General features: G+C 39.8%; 1 protein-coding gene across 1 annotated transcript in view; it reads right to left on the bottom strand.

The window, feature by feature from the left end:
- Window positions 1–2,073: 2,073 nt before the first annotated feature.
- Lpcat2 (lysophosphatidylcholine acyltransferase 2) overlaps window positions 2,074–12,677 on the bottom strand; it is a 77,254-nt gene continuing 66,650 nt past the window's right edge. The window contains exons 12-14 of the mRNA XM_008830088.2: window positions 11,941–12,039; window positions 6,177–6,312; window positions 2,074–2,400 (exon numbers count right to left, since the gene is read on the bottom strand). Coding sequence (XP_008828310.1) covers window positions 2,216–2,400; window positions 6,177–6,312; window positions 11,941–12,039 — 420 coding nt within the window. The 3' untranslated portion in view covers window positions 2,074–2,215. The remainder of the gene's footprint in view (window positions 2,401–6,176; window positions 6,313–11,940; window positions 12,040–12,677) is intronic.

Raw genomic sequence — 12,677 nt, 5'->3', positions numbered from 1 at the left:
ACTCACAGAAATGGTAGCAGAGAGCATAACATATTATTTTAAAACAAGAAAACAATGGGATAGAATTTAAGAACCTTGTAGGGCTCAGCAGTTAAGAATGTGTACTGCTCTTGCAGAAGACCAGGTTTGATTCTCAGTACCTGCATCCGGTGGCTCCCAACTACCTGTAACTCCAGTTCCAGGGGATACAGTGACCTCTTCTGGCCTCACTGGCCACCTGCATGAACTTGTACTTAACACACACAGACACACAGACACAGACACAGACACACAGACACACACATACACACACAAGTAAACAAATAAATCTTTAAAAAAATATTTTTTTAAAGTGCCTTACAGAAAGCTTCTAATTTCTCATACTACTCTGCCATGGCTAGTAGGGTTAATACATGGACTTTCTGTGGTTAAAAAAACCTTGCTTCCCTGAGCATTACACACATTCACTGCCTATGGTAGATATTGGTATTAACATTGCTTAACATAATTAATTACTTGAGCAAGTACTTCAGTTCATCTAACACCTTTTTCTAAATGCTTTAAGACATATGAAAAGTTGGGGCTGGAGAGATGGCTCAGTGGTTAAGAGCACTGGCTGCTTTTGTAGAGGATCCAGGTTCAGTTCCCAGCGCCCACAAGGCAGCTAACAACTGTCTGTAATTCCAGTTCCAGAGGATCTGAAACCCTCTTCTGGCCTTAGCAGGCACTACACAGCACAGGTGCACGTATATAGATGCAGGCAATACACTCATTCACATGAAATAAAAGTAACAAAATATTTTAAGAAGACATAAGAAAAGCAAATAATTACATATATTTAAGGATGATATTTTTGGTAGTCAATTATCCAAATATGTATCTAGCCATTAAATTAGAACACTATTTGTTTCATATGTAAAAGTAGTTTAAAGTCATGATTCTAGCTTCTTAAGTATAAACTCCAATACTTTCATGAGACTTCCGAACTTCAAATCGACTTTAAAAAAATTCTAGCTGGAGGGTGAATCACTAATATATTCTGAAATACAGCAAAAAAAAAGTATATCAAAGACTGAGTGTGGTATAAAAGCAACGATTTTGTACACCATATTAACAAATTGCTTCTTTACTCAAAATCTCAAATATAAGTGATAGTAACCATGTGCACGTAAAAGACCTGAAAAAATTGGCATCTGAGGGAAATTATTATTTAACCTAGAGGGAAAATGTTGCTGTTGGATTCCTGCCTGGGGCACAAATTATGGTCTTGCATTAATAAAGCTTTTTGATTCCTTGGCTTTTAGGGACACACTGGAAACTTTTGTCTTCCATGTAGAAATTTCAGATATGCCCTAAAGTTTGAGAGGACAACTAACAAAATAAAACTCATCTTGGATGGTAGAATATACTAATTTGACCATTATATAAATAGAACAAATCTGATTTATTTATTGGGCAACTGCTACCTTCTGAACCATCCAACTCAAATTAAATTCAACTCTGTGGCAAACAATTCATTTTCTCATTAGGCAATCACTGTTCCTTTCAATAAGGCAATTCCCACTTAGCCTGTGGCCACAGCAGTCATCTTTAAAACGTGGTTTCCACCCCGTTTCATGTAAAAGGATATTATTTGCTTAGCAGGTGTTTTAAAGAAATCTGCAATACAGATACATGTCAAGGAGAATATGAGTTCTTAGAAAGCCTCATCTAATTAATGGTGCCCTCCCCTCTGATAACCATTGATCAAAAAACCTGAAATTTAAATGGAAAAATGAACCTGCAAAGATAAAGAGAAAATTCTGCAACATTTTTCAGATTCTTCATTCTTATTTCCAGAAAGGGAAGGAATTAGAGAAAACATAATATTACTGTACGATGGAGGACTGAAAAATGTTTGTACTTTTTAAGTCTTTCATGATATTGAGTAATGCTGACCAAAATGTAGTAAGACCAATGTATTTATTAGTTATGCAAATTAAACTGGGAAAATCCATAAGAATATATACAGCCTTTATCATTAGTAAACCAACCAGTAAACCGTAGTATAAGACAAAAGGACTATTACTTGATATATGCAGTTTAATAAAAGCATTTTAGTAAGAAAATCTATCACTTTTATTAAAAAGCTTCTATTTTAAAGATTACTCAACAGACACATTTTCAATATTATCAATGAATGTCTTTAGAATTGCACGCAGAAGCCACTGAGTTTTCTTCAGAGGGAATACTGCCTTCAATCATCTTTTTTATCTGAGGTACTCTCTTCATGATTTTCAGGACAGACTTTATTACTTGCAACAGAGGGAGCTGTCTGGACTTCATTTGGTAATGAAAACACATGACATGTCTGGAGGTCCAAGTATGTTGTAAATATCTTGGCATATTCTGGGTGCTTTAGGGCAAAACTTTTGAATTGCTCTAGAAGAGAGGGAAAAATCAATAATTTAGGGTGATTCTTCTTTTAGCATGACAGATTAACTAAAGACCTTAGTCATGTAATTATTGCAAAATCCTCTTAGTCAACTCAAAAGAATTGTTAGTGAGACTATAAATTGTGCAACCGCTTTGTGAGATTTGTATTCTCCATGACTCATAAATTCTATTCTGAGCTGCACAAACTATAGAAATTGTGCGTTGCATTCTGGGAGACATACATGGGGATGTCACAGCAACATTAGTCTAACAGGGAAAAAAGGAAAACAGTTGAGATGTCGATCAAGTGTAGCAGTGGATAACTTGGGAGCATATTCTTGGAGCATGGCTATAGGACAGTGAAAGGGAAAGAACAGCTACTTGACAAGCATGTGAACTGTAAAACTACATGATGCTGAATGAAAAGACAAGCTTCAAGAGGACACATATTGGAAGAGGCCATTTACATAAACTTCAAAAACACAGATGTTAAAATACGTCAAAATGCATACTTTTCTGGTAAAGTGGTGAAAGAATGCAAGGCAGAGAGTCCTTTAAGAGTGAGAAAGGGGCTGTGGCTGGCAAGAGCCACGGGGTCCATTTCTTCACCTGAATGGCTGTTACACAGTTGTACACTTCATAAAATTTCCGTGTGCTCTACAGTTATACCACTACAATCTCTGCATTCCAATTTCTATGTTTTTTTAAAAATCTCTTACCCAGGACGGTCTATGGCTGGCTTTTTAAACTATTTTAGTCCTTAACTCTAATATAGAAAGAGGCAGTCTTGAAAAGCAGACTCCAAACTTACGATCAATAATGGCTCAGAAAGTGTATTTATTAATCTTATTGCAAGACCCCTGAGCCCTGGCTCTTTTTATCTCACTGTGTTAGATCTGGGAGCTGAGACAGAGAGCCAGAGGTATAAAAGGCTTATGAAGCCAGCCATGAGGATTTGAATCTCAAATCTCCAATAAGCTACAGTTTTTTGTGGTTTTTTGGGTTTTTTTTTTTTTACCTGCTGGAGAAAGGGCTCGGCAGTTAAGATCACTTGCCAATCTTCCAGAGAATTTGAGTTCAGTTCCCAGCACCCTATTAGGCAGCTGGCAATGGCCTATAACTCCAGCTCCAGGGTATCTGACACCCTCTTCTGGTCTTTGAGGGTACCCGCACATACGTGGCATACACTCACACAAATGTATACACATATACATAAATGAAAAATCAGTCTTGAGCCAGGCATGCTGGTGCATACCTTTAATATGAGCATTTGGGAGGCAGAGACAGGCGGAGCTCTGTGAGTTCCAGGCCAGCCTGGTCTATATAGTGAGTTCCAGGCCAGCTGGGGCTACAGGGAGACCTTGTCTCAAAAAGACCAAAAAGAAAAACCAAAACTTGTCTAACCTCTTAAGGCTATTTCCATGATGGAGAAGAGTCCAAAATGACTTCTAAGATAGGTAAGTGCACACAGAGGTGATTTACTAAAACTAAGGCTATAATTCTGACATTTGTGCTTTGTTCAAAAGACTGAGACCCTTGGTTGGGATAGCGGTGGCATTAAACAGTATCTCATTTCTAGATGTGTTGAGAACTGATGATAAGGGGATCTGGGCATTAAGAACAATAGAGAACCAACCATGATATTCTTGCCACGTACCCACATTTATTTTTTAAATATTACATTCCTCAAATATTCTTTAAAGATCAGATCTACACAGTATGAGGGGAGGGGAGAGAGTCTATGCACACTGAAAAGAAAAAGGTTGAGCTAAAAAAAAAAAAAAAATCAGGCTCATGCCCCAGTAGATGGTTCTTTCTTTTTAATTGAATTTTTAGTGTATTTCACACTGAATAGCTCAAACAATCATCTTTATACCACCCCCACCCTGACTGGAGCCCATATACCCTGTCATCCCTGTTAAGGCCCACTGGGTTGTCAGCGTCCCCAGTTCCCCAGTGCAAGTCCATCCACTGAGTGTAGTCAGTCTATCTAGAATCCCTTGTTTTAGGAAGATCAGCTCTTCTTCATCTAGAAGCAGTCAGTTGCCAACATTCCTTCAGATAACATTGAGGTCTGCTCAGAGGGTTATTTTTTGTTTTAAATAACATAAAGTTGTAAAGATGTGTTGGGTGGCTTAGAGAGAGTTGGAAGTGGAGAGTGAGGAGTGGATATGATCAAGATACATTGTAAATATGTATGAAATTACCAAATAAATAAAAAAGTACACTGTTTTTTAAAATCTCCCCAACTATGAAACAGACTTCCCTAACATATTTCTTAAGAAGAAACTAAAAGTATGATTACCTACTAATCATTTTTAATATTAGCTTTTAATGATATAATTTTTCATAATTTGTTAGTTCTGGGGCTAGAGAGATGCCTTAGCAGTTAAGAGTTCTGGCTCACTTGCAGAGGACCTGGGTTCACTTCCCAGTACCCACATGGTGGTTCATAACCACACCTGTACCTCCAGGTCCAGGGGATCTGACATGCTCTGACCTCCCCAGGCTCCTGAATACTTGTGGTACATATAAACTCACAGGAGTAAACAAACATATACATAAATAAAAAATAGATCTTTTGAAAAAAATTGGTGGTTCAGAGTAACACAGAGGGTGTTAATTATGAAAGCAAAATGATCAGAGAAAATATAGAACACATGAGTTTATAAAGATTTGTCTGTACATGTATTTCCCCATTTTATCCTACTTTCTTTTCTTTTTTAATGAAATCAACAGATTCCTGCCCTATGCACTAAATTATTGAAAAGGGACTATAGGAAAGCCAAAATGCCAGGAATTAAAGACAGAGTAAGAGAAGTGTGTGATCTACTTTCCCCATCCCATGAAAATTAGCAAGCTGAAACCCTTTGAACATCATCAGGGAAATGCAATTAAGTAATTACAGAATATTCTTCCAGCCAGACAGGAAAGCTTGGGGAAGATAAGCCAGCCTGACATCCATGACCACATCAAAGCTAAGCAGGAAATGATCACCTAGGCCTTTCCACAGAGGTATGCCTGTTAATGTCTACACTGGGAAATACAGGGAAAGTGATTCACCACCCGTTTTGATGGACAGACTTGAACCATCAGGACAAAGGAGTAGCGAGTGAATGGGCCTGTCCCTATGCCACAGGTCTTTCTTTGTGATGGTCACTCCCTCACAGGGGTCGCTATTAGAATGGTATGAGACAAAGGACATATATGTTCACTTAAACTGCTATGTCAACTGTCAGAACATCAACTGTCAGAACATTGTTTAACTATAACTACTGGGGGTACCTTGGTCCATACCCCTCTACTGAAGATAAAGCCTATTCTGATTAACTTGCTCAGGGCTGTCTAGCCACACCCACAGCAAATAGGACAGGCAATGCCGTATAGAGTCAATGGTGTAGGCTCTCAGGCCAAATGCTTAGATTTTGCATTCTGGCTCTGACATCCTTCAGCTTAACGGTCTTAAGAAAGTTACTTAAATTATTTGTACTCTGTCAAACACAGATTTGAGAAAAAACAAAAACAAAACAGGATACTGATTAAATAGGCTTGCAGTAAAGATTAAATGAGTTTATATACACAAAACATAAGGAAAGGTACCTAGCATCTAAGTCTTCAATAATTAATGGCTACTCTTCCTACTACAATATTGCTGTTATTATTATCATCATCATTATTACTATTACTAATATAATTAGCTAAGGGAAGCACTCTCATCTGACTCTTGAATTCGCAGTCTAGAGGCTCTCCTTAATAAACCAGAGGCCAAACCGCTTACTCACCATAGGAAATAGAGTCCCCTTGGGCAATTTCCTTGAATAGACCAGAAACATCAAGGTCAGGTACTCCAAGAGAAGCCTGTAGAATGGTGGAAAACTCTTCCTCTGTTATGTAGCCATCCTCATCGACATCAAAGAGCTTCAAGGAAAAAAAGCATAAAGGAGTTAGGGCTTTAAAAGCACTATGGTATTGAATGTATTGAATCATCTTCTGGCAGGGAATTCTCCAACAATGCAAACAGTTATTGTACAAGAAGAACACACACACACACATACATACAGACAGACACAATGCACATATTACATACATATAAATAAATACACACAAAATGCACATATTATATGCATATATATAGAGAGAGATGCTACTCTTATAAGATTTATAGATCTACAGTTTAATGGTGGAAAGAGACAGATTTATGGGCCATATCAACAGTATATACTGAGACATGGGAGCTCTGGGGGTATATGATGAATCTTGCCCAAAGAAGTACACAAGGCTTTCCAGAAAAGCTGATATGACAGCTGGGTCTTAGAACATGAAGAGATGTTCCCAGAAGATATAAGGAATGGTAGGTGAGTGCCTGAGCTCAAGTCCAGAGACTGAGGGGTAAGCAAGAATTCGTGGTGGATGCAAAAGGCCCAACCTAATCCTGCAGGATGGTGCCGGAAGGGGAAGTGGTGTGATCATTTGTAATCTGAAGGAGGTCTCTGAAGCAGAAGGTGTAGGATAGAGTAGGAGATTGCTAAGGCTACAAGCAAGAAAACTAAGTCTGTGCTGGACAAGCAGGAAGGATAGGAAGGGACAGAATTCATAAGCAGCAAAGTTAGGATTTGTGGAAGAGGTTCATAGTAACGAGAAGCCAAAGATAGGACTGAAGTTTCCCAGCTTGGGAAATGAGACGAAAGCTGCAAGCAAGGGAAACCAGTGAGAATAACGGCTACCAAATGGGATCAAGAGTTGGGCCTGGATAAGGGAGATTTGAGTCGGGTGCCAAGAGTAAGAGGAAAAATTCAGGTGTCAGCTCAGGAGATTGATGAGGCCTCAGGTAGGAATTCAGGTAAGAACTGAAACCATGGGTATATCAAGTTTATCAATAAGGAAGATCCAAAATAAAGGCAAAATCCTGGAACAGCCACCGTTGAGATGTGTGAAGGAAAGAGGGACTGACGCCTTAGAAGAAGCAGACACACCAGAGGATAGGAAAGAAGTTAACAGGGTTTTACTGTCTGAGGATGAGACTTGACAGTGGTTAACAGGGAACAGAGTGAAATGTCACGGAAAGACCAAGCAAGAGACAAAAATATCTGCTGGGTTTGGTAATTAGGAGATTTTGAAACTTCCAGTTGCAGGGAATTGGAAGGGAAGGTGGTAATGAGGATCCAGGTGAGAAGCAATGATGACTGGGGTGGGTACTTCCAAGAAGCTACGGGATAAGGACCAGGAGATGGCAAGGTAAAAGCCAAGCACAAAGGGTAATCGTTTATAGGACAGAAAGCGGTGGATTGGGATAGGTTGGAAGGGTTGACCAGGCTCCAGTGGTCAAAATGTCCCCATGCTGAGGGACATGAGGGGACACAAATCAGACTCTACAGACTGTATTGTATATACAGTGGAGTACACTGAATAGGGTGGGGCAGGGGGGCAGTGGGAGGGGTGCAGATGAGGAGAGGATCTAAATACCATTAAATTATATTGCTTGAAAATCACAAAAATTCAACAAAAAATTTTCAAAAGTGAAGATGGATAATAAATATTACATAATCAAAATCCTCTTGGACACAAAGAATTTTTAATGGAATTAGCACTTATTCATTACGAGCACTGATCAAAGGTATTCAATTTCCTTTACATATATTAATGCTTAATACTCTGGATAATATTTTACAACAGGTTCCACTGTCAGCCTTCTCTTAGAGATAGGACAGCTGAGGCCTTTGGAAATTAGGTAATCTTTCCCTAGGTCATACAACTTGTAATAGGTAGAGCTAGCATTTAAATTCAGGCAAGTAATACCTCAAGCTCCAGTTGGTATCTCTGCATTAGACCAAATATAAGACCAAAAGACACTGAAAAATAGGCACTAGTAAGGTCTGATAATCATGGAAAGAAATATAAGCAAATATTAAATGTGTTCTCATTGTTCCTGTGAGTGAGAGGGTAAAAAAGCTGGAATTTGATACCCCAGATGGGAACACAGGCTGCTGGGCCGTTTCTTGTTGAACTTTCCATGGGGGAGAAGATGGCTGAAAAGTGAGAAGTGATGTGACATGATCTCACAAACTGTGGACCACAAGCTCCTTATTCATGGTGGACTTCAAACAGTAACTTCCAGGATCCAGTGGCTCCTACCTCTCCACAGGGTCCAACCTTCCTCCAACCTTCCATTCCTGAACAGTTCTCTCCAACTCATCTCAACAGTCTAAATTCTTGGCACGATTAGTAATCTCATTTCTGTATCATCTCTTCACAGTCCATCCTGGCCCTCACTTCTTCTATACTGGTCCTTTGCTACAACCACCCCAGATCCTTCCCATCATGAAACTCCTTGATTTCCCTCCCTTAGTAATTACTCCCAATAGGCTTTGCTACCCAGTTCACAGAACTATGATAAGTCCCACAACCTGGACTTTGGTAGGAAAGCTTGAATCCTAGTTTCCTTAGAGGAATGATATTTCCCCACTGTGTAGAATACTGCGGGACTCCTAATTAGAACATCCTGTCTTCCTCCTATCAAGCACAAGACTCTTCCGATCTTCCTGGAATGTGAATTATGAACTGTTTACTTACTTTAACTGTAGGTCTCAAGGAAAGGTACAGGGAAGTTCCTGTAGCTGGAAGCTTTGGGCTTGCCTTGTTCCATGTATTCACCTTAGCCTCTTTCCCAGTCTTAACAACCAATTCCAGTGTAGTACCAGTCTTCCAGAGTTGATCCGACTGCCTACTACTGGAAATCTCTAATAATCTAGCTACGTAGGCCAATGTAAAGGTTAAATAAGATAAAAGATGGAAGTTAACTGTAAAAGTGCTTACTGAAGAAAAAGTTATGAAAGGATTCTATGTATTATGAAAGATTTATTACTAAATTAAAACTAAAAATATGTAAAAGTATTTCCAAAACATAAAACATACCCGAAAAGGCAAGTTAAAAAGAGGAAAGTAATCATCACCTTGCCCTGCTGTGAACCCTGCAAACTCTAATCAAGTGGCCTGGCAAGATATGCCACTGGTGCTGCAGGTGGCATGAATGTTAAGTGAGTAACTAACCATTTTCTGATCCGATTTAAAGTCTGCTTCACAAGATGAAGCCCATAACCGATACTGAGATATCAGGCCTGGAACCTGTGGCTAGACAGTTCACAGGATGTGGGGGAGAACCTACCGCTATTATCCTGCTAAATGGGCACAGTATTAAACTGACTCTTAATGATTTGTTAGGCCCATAGATTAATTCATCAGCTCTCACCAGAGAAGCTTCTTCTTGCAGCATGCTGATGGTGATTAATACAGAGACCCACAACTGGTCAACATGCAGAGAGTAAGAGACTGCAAAGTGCTTAGCCCTGAGTGGGACATCTATATCAAACCCTTGCCTCCCAAGGCTCAGTGATCACTGTAGAAGTGGGGGTGGGGCGTTGGAGAGGTATAAGAGCCAGAGGTGGTGAATGACTGCAAGGAAACAGTGTTGTACGGATGGAAAGGTGTTTACTCATACAAACTCACAGCAATAGTGATAGGATGCTCAACCCAGACAAAATCCCAGCATGGAGGCAGGGAGGTGGGCAAGAAGTTCCAACCCTAACTGAAGAACTAACTATTGGTAGCTGATAGCCTCTGCAAGAGGGGAGAAAGAGATAGAGGGAGAGAGATGAGAGAGAGAGAGAGAGAGAGAGAGAGAGAGAGAGAGAGACCTGGTGAACCAATTTTATATAAATGGCAATTTAAACATTTTGAGAGAGAGAGAGAGAGAGAGAGAGAGAGAGAGAGAGAGAGTATGTGTGTTTTCTAAAGAAAACTGGTAGCTTGAGGAGCAGGCTCTAGGGGATGGACTCACACTGGAGGGCATTTGGGGACATAAATTAGACTTGATAGGCTTTAAAATAATAATAATAGAAGATATGAACTCGGGTGGAAGACAGTAAGGGGGTAAAGATAGGGAGGAGGGTCTGAATATGATTAAAATACAGTGCATGAAATTCTCAAAAAGCCAATAAAATATTAAAATTATAATAACCAGTATAATCTGGGCATGGTGGCTGGTACCTGTAATCCCAACACTCAGGAGGCTGAGACAGGAGAATTACAAGTTTGAGGCCAGCCTGGGCTGCATAGTGAGAACTTGTCTCAAAAAAACTTAATAAATAAATAGAAAATTCTAATTTAAAGCACGACCCTTGCCTTACAGGAAAATGAGCTAATTATAGTTGCAAGTCTTCCTTTCTTCCTTTCCCCATCTCCAAACCAAGTTCTAGGCTAGACAAAATTCTCACGACTTCTTTAAAAACAGTAATTACTGTGATTAAGGGCCAAATTTTCTATTGAGTCTTTCACCGGCAAACCAAAAGTGACTATTTGCTAAGTTAAACTCATAATTATACATACAATCCCAAACCAGAAACAGAAATATCTGGATCAAAATAAGTTAGCTGTATGTATAATTTTAGGGGGTTTTGATGAATAAGTCCAAAACATGAAAGTTTGAAACTCTGGAAAAGTTTCTGGCCCTTACATTATAACCATCTGCTAAGCATCAATGACTGACTGACGTTCTTTATAGACCTAGTTAACTCCACTTAAACCAGTCTGAAATAAAAAAGTAAATCGGAGGTTCTTCTACAGAGCACATGGAAATTCCTAAGGCTATCCCTAGTGGCCTCTAAGACATGAGAAAGAACTCTTGGTAGATGAGTTTTTCTAGATAATGGAAAGGAAAAAATAAAACTTGTTGGAGTCACATCGGGATATTCTTCTCAGAGAAAGTCAGGAAGAGATAAGGGTGAAAATGGGAGGGAAGGCCCTTTCATGCTTGATGGAAGCAGAACCTAACGGACTGCACGAGTCAATGAACACAGCTTAGCAAGACAAGCAAGGACAGAAAGACACTGTTTCACTTGAGAGATGACCCCATGAACTTAGACCTCAGAGGAAACACCACAATGAAGCAGCGCTGATAGATGGAGTGTCGTTACTAATAGACAGAGTGCCTTTACTAGCAGAATGACATAGGCCTCGGGATGTGGCACTCTCTTCTCCTTTCGTGTATGTGAACGGCAAGTGCAGCCTGGGCCTTCACAAAACACACTCTCATCAAGCTCTGCTGGGACCAGAGACACAGAAAAGATTTATCTGCTTCTAAATTCCAGCACCAAAATGTCATTTAAACTATCTGACAGAATGTGAAAATGAGGAGAGCTCAGAACTTTCCACATAATGAATCCAGATGACTGGCAAGTTGTGTTTATTTATAAATCTTACTTCAGGGCTTCTAAGCAGGGCTGAAAAACAATATTTTTTAAGTCAATTTGTTAAATCACCTGCTCTGAAATCTTGACACTGTTACCTGGGCTGCTTCCATTTTTGCTTAAGTGGATGCTTGTGTTTTCTTTATTCTCAGTAGCAACTGACTTAATCACATTCTCCTCCTGTACATGTCACAGCAGATCTATAAACTCGAGTAACAGATTTACCGATTTTTCAAATAATGCAGTTAGAGTCAACATGTATTTACAAGGCCAACCAAGATGCTGTCAGTGGGGTTGGCAGTACCTTAAATGCCACCTGGATGATCTCCTCTGTGTTGGCAGGGTTGCACAAGACAGCCAGACCGATGACATACTCTCGGAAGTCGATACTGCCATCATTATTCTGTGAGAGATAGGAGATATCAATTAGGAAGGCCATGAGTTGAACTGCTGTTAATCACAGTGCAAGGTAAAGTTCAAGCACAACATGTAGCTCAGCAGATCATGAGCTGGGCCTTGGTGGAGAAGTTCTCCTTAGGTGAACGAGGGAAGGACAACCCACTCCCCATTCAGAAGACAGAAGACATATTTTTGTTTTTAGCAGTATTCTGATTTTTTTCTTCCTTTACCACTGAACCCTTGTGAAGTGGTTCCCTGCAGCTCAGTGCAGGTTCCTGAGCTCAACATTGGCTTTTTTTGAGCCAGGGACTGGGACTTTAATCCTTAGTGGGAATAAGCATCTATAAGCATTTATTCCACCATGAAAGTGGTCCTGCCAGGATGGCCAACATCAGACCATGACCAAAGGGTCCCGAAGGTTACTGAACAGCCCGCCACATACAGAAAATGGAGGTGAAAGAAAAGAGGGAAACTGAGACACTAGTCAAGGTGCATTAATTTGCAATAAACCAGGAACAACTGAAGCAAACTTGGGCAGAGTTAATAGCCCTTGGAGGACTTCTGGACCACCAGACCCTACATTTCTTTTTTTTAATGTATAGAGTATTCTGCCTATATATGTGTAAGTGCACTATGTGTGTG

The sequence above is a fragment of the Nannospalax galili genome, unplaced genomic scaffold (assembly GCF_000622305.1).
Source record: "Nannospalax galili isolate Female #2095 unplaced genomic scaffold, S.galili_v1.0 scaffold274, whole genome shotgun sequence".
NCBI classification, from domain to species: Eukaryota; Metazoa; Chordata; class Mammalia; order Rodentia; family Spalacidae; genus Nannospalax; species Nannospalax galili.
Note: the sequence above shows the minus strand (reverse complement) of the source record. Positions and strands in the feature narration are given on the sequence as shown.